This window comes from Eleutherodactylus coqui, chromosome 5 (assembly GCF_035609145.1).
Source record: "Eleutherodactylus coqui strain aEleCoq1 chromosome 5, aEleCoq1.hap1, whole genome shotgun sequence".
Classification (NCBI taxonomy): domain Eukaryota; kingdom Metazoa; phylum Chordata; class Amphibia; order Anura; family Eleutherodactylidae; genus Eleutherodactylus; species Eleutherodactylus coqui.
In genome coordinates this window covers 51,832,474-51,854,307 of record NC_089841.1, presented here as the reverse complement: position 1 = coordinate 51,854,307, position 21,834 = coordinate 51,832,474, and the positions used below count along the sequence as shown (strand labels likewise).

At 48.4% G+C, this 21,834-nt stretch overlaps 1 protein-coding gene across 1 annotated transcript; it reads right to left on the bottom strand.

The window, feature by feature from the left end:
* Positions 1–3,635: 3,635 nt before the first annotated feature.
* On the bottom strand, positions 3,636–21,427 carry POLI (DNA polymerase iota). Its single transcript, XM_066602500.1, has 10 exons — positions 21,152–21,427; positions 19,079–19,192; positions 17,912–18,076; positions 16,731–16,877; positions 14,819–15,055; positions 13,223–13,401; positions 12,706–12,797; positions 7,434–7,567; positions 6,836–7,050; positions 3,636–4,417 (listed from the first exon to the last, which is right to left on the bottom strand). The coding sequence occupies exons 1-10, from the start codon at positions 21,207–21,209 to the stop codon at positions 3,740–3,742; spliced, it is 2,019 nt and encodes a 672-aa protein (XP_066458597.1). The 5' UTR covers positions 21,210–21,427; the 3' UTR covers positions 3,636–3,739.
* Positions 21,428–21,834: the final 407 nt, after the last annotated feature.

Sequence of the window (21,834 nt, the reverse complement as noted above, 5' to 3'; positions counted from 1 at the left end):
GATGCATGGGCTCAACTTATATGCCGTCAGGCGGGGGAAGCCAGCTTAGCTCTAATAAGCTGTCTCCCCCTTGCCGGCTCACCTCCTCTCTCCGGCTGTTTGCAATGGGAGGGTGCAGGGCTAACCTACCGCCCCCTCCCCTTGTCCGCAGCCAGCAATGGGAGGGGGCGGGGTGAAGCTTAGCTCCACCCCTCCCATTGCAAACAGTGACAAGGGGCGGAGAGAAGGGGGAGGGAGTTTAGCAGTCACGCTGCTAAACTCCCTCCCACCTCCCTTCTCTGGCCACTGTCATTGGCTCCCATAGGAGTCTATGGCAGCGGCTGTAATTCAGCCAGGAAGATAGTTCCAGGGCTATCTTTCCTGTATGGCCCGGCCGGGCGCTTTTACACCACCGGAATACGCCTGTGAGATCTGATGCATTGGAATCCAATGCATCAGATGGTAGCGTTTATTGGTCAGCCGTGAAAACGCTGGCCAATTTACGCTCATGTGAATAAGCCCTAAATATATGAAACAAGGGTCTGTCTATCACATTACTTAATTTTCTTAGGACTCGGGGGTGTATGCCATCGTGACCCGTGACTTGTCTATTTTTATCTTTTTAAGGCAGATCTGCACTTCTTCCCAGGTTAGACTGGTGGCATTTAGTGGAGAGTTTACTTTATCACTTTAAATCTCATCTGACATTTCATTTTCCTCTGTGAATACACTGGAGAGAAACCTATTTAATCGATTTGCTTTCTCCTCATCACCCTCTCTAATTACTCCTACATTATTTAGAAGGTCCAACACTTTCCGTATTAATCTTTTTACTATTTATATCATTGTAGAGCAGTTTAGGGTTAGTTTTACTCTCTTTGGCAATGAGTTTCTCTTTCTCCACCTTTGCTGCTCTTATCTGATATCATTTTAGTAGTTGAAACACTTTTTTTTTCTGTTTATTGCCCCCTTTACATCTTTATTAAGCGATATTCGTTTTCTCCTACTCCTAACCCTTTTATTCCTGTAAGGTATGATCCGCTCACAGAATTTAAGATGTTTTTAAACATTTCCTATGTATTGTCCATACTCTTATTTCTGAGGATATTGTCCCAGTCAATAAAGGTTAATTCTCTGAGCTGCTCAAAAGTTGCCTTCCTAAGGGCGCCCACCCACTGGCGTTTGCGATTTTCGTGCGTGAAAAACGCAGCGTTTTCCCCGCGTTTTTTGCCGCGTTTTCACGGCTTTTCCATTAATTTCCATTGACTTTCATGGGTGCATTAGGAGAAAAATAAGGACACACATGCAACTGACAGTTCCTATGTTAAAAATCGCAACGCAACGCAAAAAAAAAAAACGCTAGTGGACAGGAGTACATTCAATTCTAATTGCTCTTGAGAAAAAACGCAAAACGCAAAGAAAAAAAAAAATCGCCAGTGGGTGGGCGCCCTTAAGTTTAATATTTTCATAGTAACCCAGTAAAACTCCATTGAAAGACAAGTTGAAATGTATTATATTATGTTGACCATTTCCCAGATAACCCCCAGTCTGCAACCCTATTATTGTCAGGTCTGTTGGTTAATATTAAGTCCAAAACAGCCGTCCCGCTAGTTGGGTCTTGTACAAATCTGGGACTCAGATTTTTTTTATATACACTCATTGTTAAAAAAAACCGAAGCCCCTAAAAGTTGTCGTTTTACTGCAAAACTCGGAACACAGTTCCATCTCAGGCAGACATACGAATGATTAGAGTTGTGGTGATTAGATGAAAGGTCTTGTCACCTGAGACCATAAAAGTGGTTTCCCCTTTGGCCTATAAAAAGGCTTTTGGAGGCTCCTTGTGTGTAGTGAACTCTCCAGGCACTTGGCTGAAGGACATTTGGTCATGCGGCACCCATTACATGTACTGCCTATGACATCCAGCCAGTCACCTCCGTTTGCAGTGGTGTTGTAAATGATGAAACTTGACTGTCTTCAATGACAAATCTAGGTTTAGTTTGGGAACTAACAACGGCTATGTTAGCATCTGGAGACCTCGGAGTGAGCGCCTCAATCCTGCCTTTGCTGGGGAGCGATACACTGTCCCCTGCTGGTGTGACTGTCATATGAGATGGTCCCCCAGACCATCGGTCACCCCTAGTAGTGGTACGAGGGACAATGACAGCTCAGCGATATGTTCAGGACATCCTGCAGCCACATGTGTTCCTCTCATGGCAGGGTCCCCCAATCTGCACCCCTGTTATTCTGTCAGGTCTATTGGTTAATATCAAGTCCTAACCGTCCGTTCCTCTTGTCGGGTCCTGTACAAGTTGGGTAAGGTAATTATCTTTAGTAAGTGACAGAAAGTTGTTATCTTTATGATACGGCCAAACTGCAGGCTAATGCTCGCCACACACACAAGGATGGCACAGGGGCCTCCATAACATTGTCACACTTTTGTGGCTGCCCGATCGCCAGATTTATCACCAATAGAACATATATAGGACCATGTTGGATGCCAACTTCATAAGCCTACAAATTTGCATGATCTAGAGGTTCAGTTAGAGCAAATGTACAGCGATATGCCACAGGATACCATAGAGAAGCTGTATGCCTCCATGTCTGTTTATATCACATCTTGTATCCAAGCTAGAGGCGGTACAACAGGGTACTAGAGCCTCCATGCCCATTCATATCACATCTTGTATCCAAGCTAGAGGGGGTACAACAGGGTACTAAAACCTCCATGCCCACCCATATCACATCTTGTATCCAAGGTAGAGGCGGTACAACAGGGTACTAGAGCCTCCATGCCGCCTGTATCACATCTTGTATCCATGCTAGAGGCGGTACAACAGGGTACTAGAGCTTCCCTTCAAGGGGTCAGTTTCCTGCAATAATTTATCCTTTTGCTCCCATATTGTAATCACTTAACTCATAGAATCAGAGTTGAAAGGGACCCCCAGGGTCATCGGGTCAAACCCTCTACTCAATGAAAAATTGACAATCATCCTGTAACTATTTTTTTTACCATCTATGACCCCTATGACATCATAAGAGCTCTGGGGGAGCATTCACATGGTCTTTTTTTTTATTACACACTTTTCCACTGTAGCTGGAGCATTCCATAGGAGCCCCAGTTACAGAAAAAACATCCCCCTATAGTGATAATAGTCACTGGCAGAGCTTATCAGGGTCTGCTAGGACCCTGCAGCTCTGGTATAACAGTGGTAACCTGGTGGTCTGGTGATCGCTGGGTCGCATAGTGTAAGTTATACTTCCACTTTTTAGTACATAGCACTCATTGAGCACTAAGTAGTCGGGAAAGGAGAAGACAGAAGCTGTTACAAACTGCTTTTTTCTTCTCCTCTGGGTCCTCAGCTGTGTTTGACAGCTAGGGACTCGACCTGCTTGATTGCAGGAGCAGAAGATTTAGTCCTACGTCGTATTTCTTCTATCGGCAGGGATTAAAGCCCAGGACCAAGTGCCGTAAATTTACCACGCTTGCTCCTTAAGGAGTTAATGACTGAGTGGAAAAAAGATATATTGTGAAATTATAGCAGAGCTCCAAGGAAACAACAGGGCTCATCCTGATTTTTGTCTACACCCCAGAGGATGCCCCCATTACAGTCTGGCCTCATCACCAGAATACATGGTACCTAGAAACGCAGTCATCATCTTATATGAAACCTTTATAATGTACTTCCTCCCATCATATAAACATTATTTACAATTATAAACATAACCAAAACATAACGATTGTCATTACAGGCGGCGCCATCTACCGCGGCTTGAAATATTTAAGCAGGTTGTTGGAATGAGGCGCTGCGCTTGGCTTTTGACCCTTTGTGCCCTTGAATTTATCTTGAGACTGCTTGGCCTGGATCTTGGGAATGAGTTTCTGGTTCTTCCATTCGCTCATAAGTTCTTTTTGAAGCTCCACCGGCAGCTGTGAAAACACGTTCATATCGATGCTTTTAGGAAGTGATGACATGGTGCCCATTTCCCCAGATTCTGCACAATCCATTGAAAATCCAACATTTGGTTCTGTACCCACAGAGTGCGATGTACTAGGAGTGATGAGCGAGTCAGAGGCACTGCTAGTAAATTCACAGTCCTTTCTCAAGAGCGTTTTCAGTGAGGACTGCACTGGGTCCTGAGAACGCCCCCCATGTGTTGCAGAAGCGAGTAGATGCCCCATTTTTCCTTTGGTGAAAAAATGCTGTATTCCCCCAGCGGCTGCTGCTGGTCGGGTCGTCTGTACGTTTTTGTTCTTTTTGGTTGTATGCGGACTTTGGGTGATCTCCTTCCTAATGTCTTCAGGCAGCTGACTGAACACGTCCATGTCGATATTCTCAGGTACTGATAGTGAAGCTTCGTCATTACTCACTACAGGACTGGGAGAGTGACTAGGCTTTCCAGAAAATGCAGGATTACTTTTTGTACTGAAATCCGTTACCTTAAACAAAAAGAAAAATCATAATTCACGCAAAAGTAACTTCCTCAGCCAGGAGCTCATCTTAAAAAGAGGCCTCAGTGTAGTCCTGTGCGGTGTGGTACATAGAGGAGCTGTGGGCTCTCCTGTGCGGTGTGGTACATAGAGGAGCTGTGGGCTCTCCTGTGCGGTGTGGTACATAGAGGAGCTGTGGGCTCTCCTGTGCGATGTGGTACATAGAGGAGCTGTGGGCTCTCCTGTGCGGTGTGGTACATAGAGGAGCTGTGGGCTCTCCTGTGCGGTGTGGTACATAGAGGAGCTGTGGGCTCTCCTGTGCGGTGTGGTACATAGAGGAGCTGTGGGCTCTCCTGTGCGGTGTGGTACATAGAGGAGCTGTGGGCTCTCCTGTGCGGTGTGGTACATAGAGGAGCTGTGGGCTCTCCTGTGCGGTGTGGTACATAGAGGAGCTGTGGGCTCTCCTGTGCGGTGTGGTACATAGAGGAGCTGTGGGCTCTCCTGTGCGGTGTGGTACATAGAGGAGCTGTGGGCTCTCCTGTGCGGTGTGGTACATAGAGGAGCTGTGGGCTCTCCTGTGCGGTGTGGTACATAGAGGAGCTGTGGGCTCTCCTGTGCGGTGTGGTACATAGAGGAGCTGTGGGCTCTCCTGTGCGGTGTGGTACATAGAGGAGCTGTGGGCTCTCCTGTGCGGTGTGGTACATAGAGGAGCTGTGGGCTCTCCTGTGCGGTGTGGTACATAGAGGAGCTGTGGGCTCTCCTGTGCGGTGTGGTACATAGAGGAGCTGTGGGCTCTCCTGTGCGGTGTGGTACATAGAGGAGCTGTGGGCTCTCCTGTGCGGTGTGGTACATAGAGGAGCTGTGGGCTCTCCTGTGCGGTGTGGTACATAGAGGAGCTGTGGGCTCTCCTGTGCGGTGTGGTACATAGAGGAGCTGTGGGCTCTCCTGTGCGGTGTGGTACATAGAGGAGCTGTCGGCTCTCCTGTGCGGTGTGGTACATAGAGGAGCTGTCGGCTCTCCTGTGCGGTGTGGTACATAGAGGAGCTGTCGGCTCTCCTGTGCGGTGTGGTACATAGAGGAGCTGTCGGCTCTCCTGTGCGGTGTGGTACATAGAGGAGCTGTCGGCTCTCCTGTGCGGTGTGGTACATAGAGGAGCTGTGGGCTCTCCTGTGCGGTGTGGTACATAGAGGAGCTGTCGGCTCTCCTGTGCGGTGTGGTACATAGAGGAGCTGTCGGCTCTCCTGTGCGGTGTGGTACATAGAGGAGCTGTCGGCTCTCCTGTGCGGTGTGGTACATAGAGGAGCTGTCGGCTCTCCTGTGCGGTGTGGTACATAGAGGAGCTGTCGGCTCTCCTGTGCGGTGTGGTACATAGAGGAGCTGTCGGCTCTCCTGTGCGGTGTGGTACATAGAGGAGCTGTCGGCTCTCCTGTGCGGTGTGGTACATAGAGGAGCTGTCGGCTCTCCTGTGCGGTGTGGTACATAGAGGAGCTGTCGGCTCTCCTGTGCGGTGTGGTACATAGAGGAGCTGTCGGCTCTCCTGTGCGGTGTGGTACATAGAGGAGCTGTCGGCTCTCCTGTGCGGTGTGGTACATAGAGGAGCTGTCGGCTCTCCTGTGCGGTGTGGTACATAGAGGAGCTGTCGGCTCTCCTGTGTGGTGTGGTACATAGAGGAGCTGTCGGCTCTCCTGTGTGGTGTGGTACATAGAGGAGCTGTGGGCTCTCCTGTGTGGTGTAGTATATAGAGGAGCTGTCGGCTTTCCTGTGTGGTGTAGTATATAGAGGAGCTGTCGGCTTTCCTGTGTGGTGTAGTATATAGAGGAGCTGTCGGCTTTCCTGTGTGGTGGAGTATATAGAGGAGCTGTCGGCTCTCTTGTGTGGTGTAGTATGTATAGAGGAGCTGTCGGCTCTCCTGTGAGGTGTAGTATGTATAGAGGAGCTGTCGGCTCTCCTGTGAGGTGTAGTATGTATAGAGGAGCTGTCGGCTCTCCTGTGAGGTGTAGTATGTATAGAGGAGCTGTCGGCTCTCCTGTGAGGTGTAGTATGTATAGAGGAGCTGTCGGCTCTCCTGTGAGGTGTAGTATGTATAGAGGAGCTGTCGGCTCTCCTGTGAGGTGTAGTATGTATAGAGGAGCTGTCGGCTCTCCTGTGAGGTGTAGTATGTATAGAGGAGCTGTCAGCTCTCCTGTGTGGTGTAGTATATAGAGGAGTTGTCAGCTCTCCTGTGTGGTGTAGTATATAGAGGAGCTGTCGGCTCTCCTGTGGTGTTGTGTATAAAGGAGCTGTCGGCTCTCCTGTGTGCTGTAGCATATAGAGGAGCTGTCAGCTCTCCTGTGTGGTGTAGTATATAGAGGAGTTGTCAGCTCTCCTGTGTGGTGTAGTATATAGAGGAGTTGTCAGCTCTTCTGTGTATAGAGGCTATAATCCTACCTGGCTGTTGCTGCCTTCATCTGCTGATGACTTTTTCTGAGTGAGGTAAAACCCAATTGAATTTCTTGATGACCCTGAGGACTTGGAAGCTTTGAGGTTGGAAAAACAAACATTCAGGATGGTCAGGTGGAAGGGCAACTTGACGTCAATCATCTTCTCAAAGAGCTTCATGAGCAGCTCCATCAGTGTACAGAAAACTGCAGCGCTGTCTGATCCTGAAGAGGAAAAGTCTGTTTAACCGACAATCATATACAAATTACGAAAAGGTTATTTTTGGTACAGATAAAATAAAAAACTTTAACATTTCTGCAAATAGCTGCAACTAAAACTCTACTACTATGTTGTGTCTACAGCAGCCATGCACAGCAATGCGTCTCCACGGTTACAGACTACAGACTCTGTGCAGTCTGATGCTGCAGTCGTTCTGCTTTCTCTTTGACATCACACAAAGTAACTAACTTAAAAAAAAAAATCAAAACAGTAAAGAATTACGACCAAAAGGTTTTAACATACCAGGCTGTAAGATAAATAATAAAAAAAAACCACAGCTTTTACCACGACGCTCACAGCGGCCCTTTACTAGTCAAATGCCCCTTACCGCTGCTCATGTTTTGAGCCACGTTCATTGGAATGGGACACTGACGACTTTCCCGATTGAAATATTTATTGGTTGGTGTGAACTGGCGAATGGTCAACCTCAGCGTGTGGGCGATCCTCCCATCAGTGGACAGTCTGCAAAGGAAAAGTTTACATTAAGTGACATATAAGAAGCTGCTCCCCACACCGAGCCACTCCACGGCTCTGATTGACAGCTGTGGTGTTCAACCAGGAAGTCGCTACAGCGTCAATCACGGAAGAGGGTGGTGGTGTGGGCTGCAAAGCGCAAAGAGGCGAGAGCACTTCGAGGTTAAGGCCCGCTTTCAGAGAGTTTTCAGCGGCCTGGGGAGATAAAAGTAAGATTTTTGTACTTACCATAAAATCTTTTTCTCGTCTCATTCATTAGGAGACACAACTTAGGACCATGTCTATTGCTACTGCCACTAGGAGGCGCACACTAAGCAAAAAATGTTTTAGCTCCTCCTACCAGCTATACCCCTCCTGCAGGCACCAAGCTAGCCAGTTTATATGCCAGCAGTAGGAGCAGCAAGTAGGATAGAAACAAATTAAATAGTTCAAGTGGAAACCGTAAACAATGTAAGATGGCCTAGATCCAAGTGCAACTCTGGGGAGAAGGCTCCAACAAGGATGTGAATATGGGAAAATGCTGAAAACACTTTGGGCGGGTGCTGTGAACCCCCCAATGAACAAGTCGAGAAAGATTTTACGCTAGGTACAAAAATCTTATTTTCTTGTCCACTGCATTTGGAGACACAGCTTAGGATCATGGGACATTCCACAGCAGTCCCTTAGGCATGGGGAAGAGTAGATCAAGAGACATGTGGTCAGTTTATGGCCATTTGCAAGACTCTTCGACCAAGAGAGACGTCAGCAGATGCGCCGTTGCATACCACCCGAGAGACATACATTGCCCGAATAAAGTGTGCAGTAACCCAGAAGGGAAGTTCCCTACCCTTGATAAGAAGGAGGGCACAGGATGTACGACCACCTTGTCCTGATTGAAGATGGTGAACAGAGGATTGCGACAAGGATGCAAGCTCAAAAGTCCTGCGGATGGAAATAATTACTACCAAAAAGGCTACCTTAGAGGACAAAAGACGATCCAAAATGTTGCGCAATGGCTCCAAGGGGTGAGCCTATAGTCGTGTGAGCGACTCTCTTTAAAAAAAGTACAGACAGCTGACTTTCAGCCTAAGGGGCGTTGGAAAAGAATGGACAACGCCGATTCCTGATCCTTCAGGAAACTAAGGCCCAATCCCATGTCTAGCCCTTTCTGCAAGAAAGACAGAAGGCAAGACAGCGAAAAACGCCTAAGATGGAAGTTGGGTTGTTCCAGACAGGATGATAAGCTCGAGAAAAGGAGGGCTTTCTAGCCTTCATCACAGTTTGAATGACAGGTTCAGTAAAACCACAGGCTGTCAGGACCATAGCTTCAATCGTATACTCGTGCAGTGATGAATGGGCATCGGAGACAGCTTTTGCAGTGAATGCATTTATGCCTAAAAAGCAAACGAACTTCTGCGCCGGGGAAAGAACCCGGGCACATGCCATGTCGAATGAGAGACATGACACTGAGATGGCGAAAGGCAGGACTTGGGTTGGTTGATGATCCACTCTAACCAGGACGGAATGCCCAAAGTGATGCGGAGGATGTTTAGATTGTCCAACTGAGTTGGAACGTTCACCAAAATGTTGTTGAGGTAGGGAATGGCCACTATCCCTTAGGAACGAGGAGAGCTATCACAGATGCCAGAAGACTTGGAAGACTTTGTGAAGACTTGGAGGGCAGTGGCCAACCCAAATGGCAGGGCTGTGAATTGGTAGTGATCCAATTCATTTAAATGCCAAGATCGATGTCCAGCGGTCCCCATCGGGGCCCGTAATGGGATTGCGGGGTGCCACTTGGTTGCTATGGCAGCTGGGGGCTGTCTGAAAGACCCCATGGCTGCTATTACAGTTTTCTGCCAGATCATGGTATAATGTATTACTATGGTATTACAGCAGGAGTGATCAAACCATCAGAAGTTCATGTCCCCTATGAGGACTAAAATAAAATGTGAAAATCTGTTTAAAAAAGTTTTATTATTAAAAATATAAAAAAGGTAATAAAAAGTTTAAACACCCTATTTGGTGTCAGAAAAAACAACAGAATTGCGCTTTTCTGGTCACCCTGTTTCAAAGAAAAAAAAAAAATGGAATAAAAAGTGATCAAAAGTCATATGTACCAACAGAGACTACACTTGCACAAGTATGCCGACGGAAAAATAAAAGTTACGGCTGTTAGCAGATGGCGGCAGAAAATACATTTTATTTTTTTTCCAAAGATAGTTTAGATTTTAAAAGTAGCACGGGAAAAACATCTACATAAATGTGGTATCGTAGTAATTATACTGACCCATAGAATAACCTAATCATGTACCTTCTGTAGAAACAACCCCCCCCCCCCACACACACACACAAAGATGGTAGAATTTCATTTTTTTCCATTTCACTACACTTAAAATTTTTAAAAAGGCTTTCAGCACATTAAATGTAGTGAACTACATTGATGAATAAATAAAAGTTATGATTATTTAACAGTAGAGAGGAAAAAACGGAAATTGGGGAAAAAAAAGGGCTGTATCCTAAAGGGGTTAAAAGCAGGATAGCTCTCAATAGCCTCAGTTCATAACAAGATCCATTGGCTGATGGGAGTGAAATTCTAACCTTATTTACTTTTTTTTTTTTTTACATTTTAAATATTTTTTTTTATCTGCACTTAAAACTAACCATACATCTCCTATAGGGGAGGGAGGACTGAGGATTACCGGTAAGTAATCTTACATTTCCCTTACGCCCATGACAGCACCTGTGAGACAATAAACCACATAACATAATCCTAAGGGAGGCGAGCTAACTGTTGAAGGATCTTCTTTCCAAAGAATCCTCAGATTGGGGATCCAGTCTGTAATGTTTAAAAAAAGTATTCGGAGAGCTCCATGTAGCAGCTCTGCAGAATTGATCAGTAGATACCGAAGCGCTCACCGCCCTGGTGGAGCGAGGTCCAAATCCTGAAGGAGCCTCAATCCCTCCGGATGAATAAACTGACCTAACTGTGAAAACAATCCATCTAGCCAACGTTCTACCAGACACTTTCTGGCCTTTGTTATTCCCTTGAAACTGTGCAAACAGTTGAGAAGACTTCCTGAAAGATTTAGTAACTTCTAGCTATCTGATTAGACGTCTCCTAACATCAAGCAAATTAAGTTGACATTTCTTTTCGTCCTGAGGCTCTTGGCAGATGGAGGGAAGGACAATTTCCCGAGAGCGGTGAAAGCCAGAAACCACCTTGGGAAGAAAAGCAGGGTCAGGTTTAATTACCACGCTATCGTTAAGAATATTTGTGGAACTGCAGATATCGCTATAATCTCTCCCAGCGGAGGTAATCGCTATTAAAAAGACCATCTTATAAGATAGGAATTCAATTGGAGTTTTCTTCAAAGGGAAGTTGACAAAGATAGGATAACACTAAGTTTAAATCCCACGGAGGAGAGCTAGATCTAATAGTAGGATGTAAACTACTAACAGCCCTGATTCTAATCCAAGGACATTCACATAAGTGAATGTCAAAGACCACTAAGAGGCGACCCTTGTACTTTAATAGTATTAAGGCTCATTTACATGCAAAGACAATCTTTTAAACGATTAAAAGATTGACAGGCTTAGCGAACATTTTGCACAAAGTACTAATGCGCACTAATGCCCATTAGTACTTTATCAGCTTCGTTTGCATGTAAATGAGCCTCCAGGACTTGCCTGCAGAACTCAGCAGGTGATCTGAGCTCTGCAATCAGCTCTTTTGTTCTTGCATGGGCTGATGGCATGAATACAATGTAATCTCTAGCTCCCATGGAGATAACAGCCTGTGGTATGTTTTCTCACAGGGGCTGCAAAGAAAATACAATGAAATCTCTAGCTCCCGTGGAGAACACAGCATGTGGTCTGAACGATGGTTTTTTAACTCACCTAAAAATCATCATTCAGACGAAAAGTGCGCGATGGCATCGTTTACACGCAACGATGATCGCTGATATGCCATCGTTTTAACGAATTTTGAGCGATAATCGTTGTGTGTAAACGGGCCTTTAGCCTTTATCAATAGCTGTCTAAAGAAATTCTAGGATATTAGAGTAAATGGGACCTTCGAGGATGTCCACCACATTATAATTAAAATTAAAGTAGGCTTTCTAAATTGTAAGATAAGCTTTAAAGGTCGCCTCCTTTCTACTAGAGATGGAGTAGAAAATACTTTACCTGCTAAACCCTTCGGTTTTAAGACCTGTCTTTCGAATTGCAAGATGTCACGTTTAGGGGCTTTATTTCCTGCCTGGATGGGAGGAGGTCTCGCACAGGTGCTGTCATGGGAAAGATGCATTGAGCCCGCTCTGACGGAAGTAGCTTGACTAGTGGCCGTGTCTGCAGCCATGGAGGGCACCTCCTGAAGAAAGGAACTCCCGCAACCACAAGGCCTGCAGATGCCAGTTAGAGTGGCACATAGTGTTCCGCTGCTTGCCGCAATCCGGCGCCATTTGTGGGGTCACTGCGCTGCCGCAGCACCCCCCACTCCCTGCAGCATTGAAAAAGTAGCGCGGTGGATCAGTGCCTGCCAGTCACAACAAAGTACTGCCCCCTTGGAGGGGAAGGGGGTGGGGCATGGGAAATCAGAATACTCACCTTCATGAATGAAAATACCTATCGTACCACCATGGAGGAATACGGCTCCAGACTCCAGTAGTGAGCGCCCCTGTTCTCATCTGCCTTTGGATAGTGCGGGAATAGGGTTACACTATGGATGGCGGGACAATGTCAAACTTTGATAGTTGACTGTGCCTCCTTGCCTTCTGAGGAACAGGTTGGAAACAGAATAGTTAGGTCCTGAAAGGTCCAGTTGAAGACTGATGAGCGAAGAGGTCTGCTTACCACAGATACTAAGTTAAAACTGATGAGCTTGGTGCCTGCAGGAGGGGGAAGAGCTGGTAGGAGGAGGTAACACTTTTATGCTTAGTATCCCACTCCTAGTAGTAGAAGCTATACCCGTTGTCCTAAGCTGTGTCCTCCAATGCAACAGATGAGAAAGTTCATTTTTGAAGACCTGCTATTAATAAAACCAAGGACAAAAGGTAAACTCCACTCCATTGCCCCTACCCAGCGCCGTCAGCAGTTTTGTATGGTCAAAACTGCTGATGGATTCCCCTTAAAAACCATCTACTTACCTATTTAGTAGAAGTCGCAGCAATTCCTCCAGTTTTGCTTTTACATTGGATACTGTGCAGCAGTTTCTAAAGGAGTCTTCCTCACTGATAGACTGAAAAACAAAACAAAACAAAAAAAAAACACAAAGTTTGGAAGCCATAAGCTTTTTAGGATCCCACAAATGTACGGCACTTGTCAGTGACAGTCAAGGATCTGAGGGGAAGATCGAGGCCATTTATAGGTGCTATGAGGTAAAAAGAGGCTGACTGTTGGACCCAGGCATCCCGTGATTGCTGGGTGTTCCCCCTAGTGTGGCAGGATTGTTTCTGCCAGTGACTAATATCCCCACAGGTGTCCGTTTTCCTTGATGGCTCCTATAGATGCCCCCCAGTTATAGTGGAAATCTGCCAAGTGTGAATGTCCCGCAGACGCTTCAAGAATTCTTTTACACGAGCCGAATTCTTGGCTGATGTAACGAGCATTGATTAACACATGTCGATCGGCGCTCAATCGTTGTCCCCATAGGCTTCCTTCTACCTGAGGGGGTCCAGACGGTGTCACCGGTGAGTTGTCCTCTCCTCTGCTGAGCATCTGGATACGCTGAGCAACCACAGCTCCCAACTCCTTCTCCAGGACCGTGATTGGACAAGACTGCAGGGCACTCAGACTGCTTAACCCTAAAGCTTCCAGACGCTGGGCTGTTTTATGTCCGATGCCTGCACATATTGGAGAGGATAACATTAAGTCGCACTAACTACTGACCTGTAGAATAATAATCGTCATAAGATAGATTACCAATATCCATATCTGATCGAAAAGCTCTTGCTGCTGAATTTTAAAGGGGTATTCCCATCTTGGCTCTTCATGGCTGAGTTGGGAAAACCCAGAAGCTTTGTTCCGGCCGCTTGTCAGAAAAAGCCGACCGCTTAGTGCAGACCTGTTTCTGAAGCTCACATTCATTTCAATTACGGAAACAGTATATAAACTCCGGCTGGGTGTCCAGTAGCCATGGCAGCGGTTTCCAATCTCAGCTTTAAAAAGCTGAGATGGGAATGCCCCTTTAAAGACAATCGAGCTCTGGCTGTAGTTACTGAAAATCAACAGTAGAGGGAGACAACACGCATCATTTTTTTTAAAGGGGTTTAGTTGTTTTACGGCAATAAATCTTAAAGGTGTCTTACCACCAAATACACTTTTAAGCCCTAAACAAAGTATAGAGGATAAATGTCTGATCACTGGGGGGCTGATCACAGGAACCCCTGAATAACCGAGTGAATGGTGCAGCAGTGTGCATACCCGACTACTGCTGCATTCACTTTTATGGGACAGGAAGAGACTGATGCATTTGGCAATTTTCCTCCATCTCCAATTGCATGGAGCGGTAGTCATGGGCACCATTCTCAAGGTCACAGGGGGTCTCAGCTGTTGGGACTCCCAGCGTTCAGATATTTATCCCCTGTCCTGTGAAGAGGGGATAAATGTCTTTGGTGGTAAAACCCCTTTAATCTTTGTATAGATGAAAAGTTCTACAACTTTCTAATATGCCATATTTTTTGGACTAAGAGACACACTAAAAAGTGTGTGCGTCTTTTGATCCAATGTCAGGAGGGTCCGGCAGTGCCAGACCCCTCTGACCGCTACCATAATGATCAGGCACAGCACTTTAGCACTGTAATTGATCATTATCACCACCAACCTCACCAGGAAGTACTTTACCTTCATTTCACAGGTATGGTCCAGCCGCCACTTTCTATCAGAGACTCCGACCCCTGTCGCTTATCCCCAGCATCTGTGCTGCCTGTATGACATGCAGTAACTCAGATGCCTAGGGGAGAGGTTAGTAGTCACAGTCTCTAATAATCAACATCGGCCAGACCAGAGCTACAGAGTGAGGTATGCACAGTGCCTGTGAATTAAAACAAGTGTCATTATTCACTGACAGAAAGCAGACATAGTTAAAAAAGAATATTAGAAAGTTGCAAAACTTGTCATTATACAGCGAGCCCTCTGCTTATACATGAATCCCCTTTAAGGCTCCATTATTTGACACTATGTTGTTTACTATACACTAGGGTCATATTTCCCTATCACGCTATAAGCCCTTAGTGGCAGTGACTGGTATTACATACGTACCTGGAATCTTATGGACGTGATTCAGACTGTTGATCAGATGGCTGCAGCTCTCAGGAAACAGAACAGTTTGTTGATTTGGTTTGAAAGTCCCAGAAACGAGTTTGCAGAGCAGTTTATTAGATGCGATGCCTGCACAGCCTGTCATACCCAGCCTGGTGTGTACTGCTGCCCGGATGTCAGCGGCCACGTGAGAGCCCACGATCAAACGCTGGTGAGTCCAATCACTGGGATCTACAACTGGGAAGAAAAAAAAAGTTGTGTTGTTATCACATCCCCTTTATTACCATCACCCTAATAATATAACTGCCTTAGGGACAAGACACGGACTCTATAGCCCAATGTACATACCCAGGGGCCAGGTCATGTGATGACTAGCGGGCCCCTAATACTGTATATTATCTGTATAGTATCAGTGAGTTTTTTCTGGCGGACCATCAGTCTGTGTGAAGAATGTCAGTGTGCATGCCTCAGGATTAAGAGACTACACACGGCTCCATGCACACCAGTATGTGGGGGGCCTACAGGGCAATGGAGATAGAATGTTACTCAGTCGCAGTTTGTATATATTGTATATAGAGTATTTCCCCTGTTGGTAAATACATTTAAAGCGACCCTCTAATCCTGAGACGAAATATATTCTGGAATCGGAGGAGTAGTAATATGACACTCGGCTATAAATCTGCCAGTTCCCGGGTCCCTCTTTGATCTTCCAGGAGGGCCACAATGTTCTCCGACTACCCAATGCCCGCTGAGTCCTAGACCATTGATGCACTTCACCCGTTCTCCGATTGACCAGCATGTGAACTGGCAAATCCAAAAGCAGCATGAAGAGCCTGAGACTACTGATGAACAGTCTGCATCGGGTAATGACAGCGGAGGTGCCATCATCTTGTAGACTGAAGAAGGAACCAGCAAATCCACAGTAGAATGCTGCGGAAGGGGTTAATATTACTCCCCTTCCTCCGGACAAAGTTTGACAGCGAGACTAGATGATCATTTTAAGAGAATATCCTTTGTAAATGTAAACTCTGTTCAAAAAGTCCCCTCTCATTACTTTTTTTTTTTAACAAGATCCTCTGATTGAAGGGATTTTAAAACTAGTAGGTCTACTTTTTTGCAGAAATAGCGCCGCTCTTGTCCATGGGCCGTGTCTGGTATTGCAACTCCATTTAAGTGAAAAGAGCTGAGCTGCAATACCAGCCACAACCCCAAAACAAGAGTGGTGGTGTTTCTAGATGAAAAGCAAAAATTGCTTTAACCCCTTCCTACTGCCGCCCTTTTTTGCTTTCAATTCTTTTTTTTCCAGGCGGCACGATCAGCACAGACTGTTAAGTAGTTTGAGCAAAAGTACGGGGTAGGACTGGCAGTCACACACAGCACTTATCCATCATGGTCCAAGAGTATGTCAGCTCCCGCGTGGATGTACTCAGATGTCGTATTGGCCCCCGTTGACTTCTGGCTATCTAAGCTGGACTAGTTGATTTTAATGGGAGTCGGAATCAGCAGTGCCGATTCACAATGATTTTTATGAAATTGGCTCATCACTTCACTTTAAACCCACAGGAAACAGCGGAGCTGCTCTGGCTCCCGGTATGTACATCAGGTGGAAGTCAGGTGACCACTCTAGCCAATCAGAGGCCGCAGCGGTCACCATCCTGAACTCCTGCTCACATCCGGAGAACTATGACTCCAGGAGTTTGGCACGATGACGCTGCAGATTCTGAATGGCTACAGTGGTCACCTAATAGGGGTCCAATACCCCCATCCATCAGCTGATTGAAGAGGCTGCAGAGCTGCTTCATTGTTTTCCAGACACAGTGCCATACATTTGGTTGTGGCTGTGCCTGGTATTGCAGCTCAGTCTTATTCACTTGAAGGCACAGCCACCACCAAACATATGGATTTCTCTCACCTTGATCATTGTACACATGACCAGACACCTCCAGGGATCTGTCACACTGAGGGTCTCGCAGCCTCTGATCCACCAGTTCTGTGATGTCAATGAAATTCTCATCAAAACCGAGCCGCTCCACCTGCGGACTGAACTCTCCCAACAGCTCTGGGACAAAAAGAGACAGAGAGGAAGAGAATGAGAGCGAGACAACAGACATCCTGTTATTCTCTACATATAAGAATGTCAGCTGGATTATCAGATGCCAAGTTACAGGAACTCTCCATTAGGCTGCATTTCCACGAACGTATATCGGTTCGGTTTTTACGCCGAGCCGATATACGTCGTCCTCATCTGCGGGGGTGGGGGGGTGGGGGGCGGTAGAATGGAAGAGCTCCCGCCCCCTCTCTGCCCCTCTGCACTATTTGCAATTGGGAGAGGTGGGACAGGGGCGGGGCTAATTCTAAGAACTTAGCCCCGCCCCGGCTCTCCTTATTGCAAATAGTGCAGAGGGGCGGAGAGCAGGCAGAGAGGGGGCGGGAGCTCAGTTCCTGCTCCTGGCTCTTCCATCCCCCCCCCCTCCCTGCACGAGGACGACGTATATCGGCTCGGCGTGAAAACCGAGCCGATATACGTTTGTGGGAATGCAGCCCCCGGCCTATCCACAGGATAGCTCATCAATAGAAGATTAGTTAGGATCTGCTGCCTGAGATCCTCACTGATCAGCTGTTGTCTGGGATATTACGCTTGTGCACTGAGCTGATTTCTGCAGGAAGCAGACAGCTCCACTCTCACTGCAGTGGCCATACTTGGCATTAAACCTATTCACTTCAATGAGAACTTTGCCTGTAATACCAAGTCTAGCCACTGCAGTGGGAATGGAGCTGGCTGCTTCCTGCAGAAATCAGTTCAGTGCACAAGCATAATATCCCAGACAACAGCTGATCAGCGAGGATCCCAGGTAGCAGATCCCAACTAATCTTCTATAGATGACCTATCCTGCGGATACACAATCAGTGGTTTACAACTGGACAACCCCTTTAACTCTTCATGTACAAATTCTACTGATGGACGTCTTTACACAGGGACTGAAAAAGCAGTAAGCAATTAACCCCCAAGACTCCAGCCCTAACCTGTAGAGTGTCTTTAGGAAAGTCCCACAACATCAGACACCCCCCCCCCCCTTCCCCTCCGGCGGTCACCTGTGATCTTGTAGGACATCTCCCTGTAGTGCGTCAGATCCTCCCCGCAGATCAGGATCAGCTGCGGACACCGCTCTTTGGCTTCTCGGACGGGCATGCATTTGCCGACTCCGAGTTTCCTGGCTGCGTAGTTGCAGGTAATGACAAAACTTTTCTGCTGGACGCCTGCAAGATAAGCAAAACTTTAGAGGGTTAATGATGAAAATAAGATGAAGGATTCTGCCCCATGGGGGTATTTGGACCCATTTCTATTTGCCCTATTGTCTCTGCTGCTCCAGAGCCCTGTGTGCCACTACATATACTACATTGTGCGCCCCTACGTATTACACAGGCACCACTGATTTTACTGGGTAACGTGTAATATTACATTAGACCACTTGGGGGCCTCATCAGCAGATCTCAGGACCCTCCGCTATACTGTAGTAGGAATATCCCCCAGCTGGACATGTGAGACGTGGTCAGTCCCAGAGATCGTCTAACGCAGCTCGCCTCTCATGTCCAGCTGGGGCATTTCCCAACTGCAGTGATGCACAGGTGTCCCCACACAGTGCAGCGCCCCCACCTGGTCAAAGCAGAAAAAATGCAGCGGGCAACAAATGATGCCATATCTTATGTTGGTGGGAAAGTCCAGAAACTTTATATAATCAGCGATCACAGGAGCGTCAGATGGAAGTACTCAGCATCTGAGGGGCGATTACCCCACTAGCCAGTGTGCCCTCCATACTGTGCCAGCCTCCTATGCATAATGGCCAGCCAGAGTATGCCCTCCATATGGCACTAGCATGGCCCTCTGTACTGCGCCAGCTATAGCGTGCCTAACTGTAACGTGCCAGCCACAGCGTGCCCCTCCGTACGGCGCCAGCTGCAGTGTGCCCCTCCGTACGGCGCCAGCTGCAGTGTGCCCCTCCGTACGGCGCCAGCTTTGTGCTGTTAACATGTAACTTCTGCACAGGAGGAACATCAGGCCGGAGCCATCAGTGTCAGATGACTGTGGGCACATAAGTGGCACCGTGCAGAGAAGAAGCATTACCAAGACGACAGCTGCCCATCCTCATCATCACTTCACCCAGTTCTCTGCCACCTCCTCCCTTCATAGACACATGGGCATCATCGGGGGCACCGCTACCTGCAGGCATTTACCCGTCTGGGCACCACTATAACAATTACCGAGCGGCTTCTCCTTCAGCTCCGGGTTGCGGATCATTTCTACCTGCGCGTAGAAGCAGTCCATGTCCAGGTGTAGGATGACCCTCCGGGGGGGCGGAGCCGGGCGCCTGCAGCCTGGAGGGGAGGAAGGGGAGACTGTCAGACCCCGGAGCACACAGCGCCAACTACAGGACGCCGCCGCGGTGGACAACACCGCCATCATGAAAAGTTCTGCACTGAGAGAATTTGTGCTCCAATTTGTCACTATTTTCAAGATCTCAGTCAGCTGTCAGTGAATAGAAACATCCTCCTTTATGTCTGGAGGCTGAAAACCTGTACAGACCCAATACTTCTCATCGCTGAGGGTTTGCTACAAGGTATCTGTCCGTTTAGACAATTCTCTAATGCCCTGGTAGTTTGTTACAATGTATCAGTCTGGAGTACCTGCACTTCAGTCTGCAGCTCTTGGCTCCTCCCGGCAGCTGAAGGCACCGCCATATAGCGCTATATAAGTGCCATATGGCTGGGAGGAGACGAAGACGGCCATCAGAGTATGGGCACTGCAGACGGGGAGAGCAGGTAGAGTCCAGACTAAAAATTAAGATGTTTAAGGGGGTCAGTTTTTAATGGCCTAGCTGTAGGAGAGGCCATCAGTAGTAGACCAGTAAGGGTCCGCCACCTGGGACCCCCGACAATTTGTTGTAAGCTGGTCCTTTCTGCTCAAGTACTAAGTTGATTACTGCAGACAGCTCTGTTCTCACTGCTGTGGCCAGGCTTGGGATTGCGGGCAAAGTTCCCATTCACTTCAATGCCTGTAGTACCAAGCCTGCCCACTGCAGTGGGGATGGAGCTGTCTACTTCCTGAGTGCATGAGCACAAAGGCCCAGCTTATAGCTGATCGGTGGGGGTCCCAGGCAGCAGACCCCTAGGCCATTCTCACACACAGCATCTGCCAAACGCAGAGATTGTACCGCCGTTTTCGGAGGTAAGTTACTGCACACCCCGCCATTGTGACGGCTGATGAGGTGCGTTAAAAAGCACGAAAATGCTGTAAAATACAGCGGACAGCGCTAAAAAATCACGGCGTCAGAAATCGCAGCATTCGAGCGCAGGTCTGCGAGTCCCTATTGAAATCAATGGGAGCGTTCTACCGTGACCACTGCGGCGTTCAAAGCTCTGCGGTAAAAAGCGCGCGTGACAGCGGCTTACGAATCTATGGCCGGTGGCATATGGCATGGGGATCCCCGCAGTGGATTCCAGCGGGCGTCCCCGCGTTCTCTGAACAGATTTATATTTATGTTTGCTTTTCCCGTTGCTAGGCGATGATGCCGGTACCCACCGCCCACGCGCAATGCCAATTGCGGATGGTCTGCGGGACGGACGGCTTCCACTGACTACCATGGAGGGCGTCCACGAGGAGTCCGCAGTAAGACAGAGTCGGCTGCGATTTTTTTTTTTTCCCCGCGAGCGAAAATTGTAATTATTTTCCGCGGGTGTGAAGTTTAAATACTTTCAAAGTGCGCCGTGAGCTGCGGGCGCCGTGAGCTGCGGGCGCCGATCGCGGATCCTACAGTCAGGGTCCGATGGAGTGAAGCCGGTGGCTGTCAGTCCTGAGGATAGGGCAGCGGTGACACAGCCGGACAACACCTTAACGCCACGGGACGTACGCTTATGTAACGGGGCTCAGCATGCCGTGGGGGCATTACCTCCTGTGCCAGGGAGGGGGGGTGGTGGCATTACCTCCTGTGCCAGGGAGGGGGGGGGGTGGCATTACCTCCTGTGCCAGGGAAGGGGGGGAGCATTACCTCCTGATGGGGTGTCACTAACCATCACCTACTGCTGTCACCTGTTGGGGGTGTTACCACCCATTGCCACCTGTATTTTTTTCTTTACCCCCTGCCATAGGTGGGGGGTGTTTTCACCCTGTCAGAGGGGTTGTTATTGCCGCCTGCTGAGGGTGTTATTACCCCCTGCCGCCTGCTGGGGGTGCTATCCCGCCACCATGTAGCTGTGCGCTGCTGTCTGTGCCCCAGTGCGGAGGGCAGAGCGCCCCCTGTGTGTGAGCGGCGGCGGCAATGTACGGGGACTAGTTACCGACGGGCTCCCGGCTCCACAGCTCCGGCTCGTCCTCCTCCTCCCGCGGGGAGTCCATCCTGCTCGCCCCCTTCGCCGGCCTGAGAGGACGGAAGCCGTCCACCCGCACGTCACCTCCGCCGGCAGCACCGCCAGGGGGCGCCACAGCGCTGGGAAGCCTCCCGTGTGCGGCTGTCTGTCCGCCCGCTATCAGCGCTACATCTGTCAGTATTTCCGGTTGGCACTCCGGTGTTTTCGGTCTGTGAGGCGTGAGAGCCGGCCGGGCTCGGAGCGTGTGCAGACCGCAATACTGTGCGGCAAGACACGTCAGCGGGTATTGATCACTAGCAGCGGGCCGCGGGGGCAGACGCCGTGTAGCTGCGGGCCGCGGGGGGCATATTAGCAATTTCTGCTACTGCTATGCCCTAACAACCAATCAGGTTAAATCAGCCAACCCAAACAACCAATCAGGTTAAATCAGCCAACCCAAACAACCAATCAGGTTGCTGGAATGGCGATTGTTGCAGATGTGGGAAGAAGTTAATATGCCCTCAGGGGCAGACGCCATGAAGCAGCGGGCCGCGGGGGCAGACGCCGTGTAGCTGCGGGGGCAGACGCCGTGTAGCTGCGGGCCGCGGGGGCAGACGCCGTGTAGCTGCGGGGGCAGACGCCGTGTAGCTGCGGGCCGCGGGGGCAGACGCCAT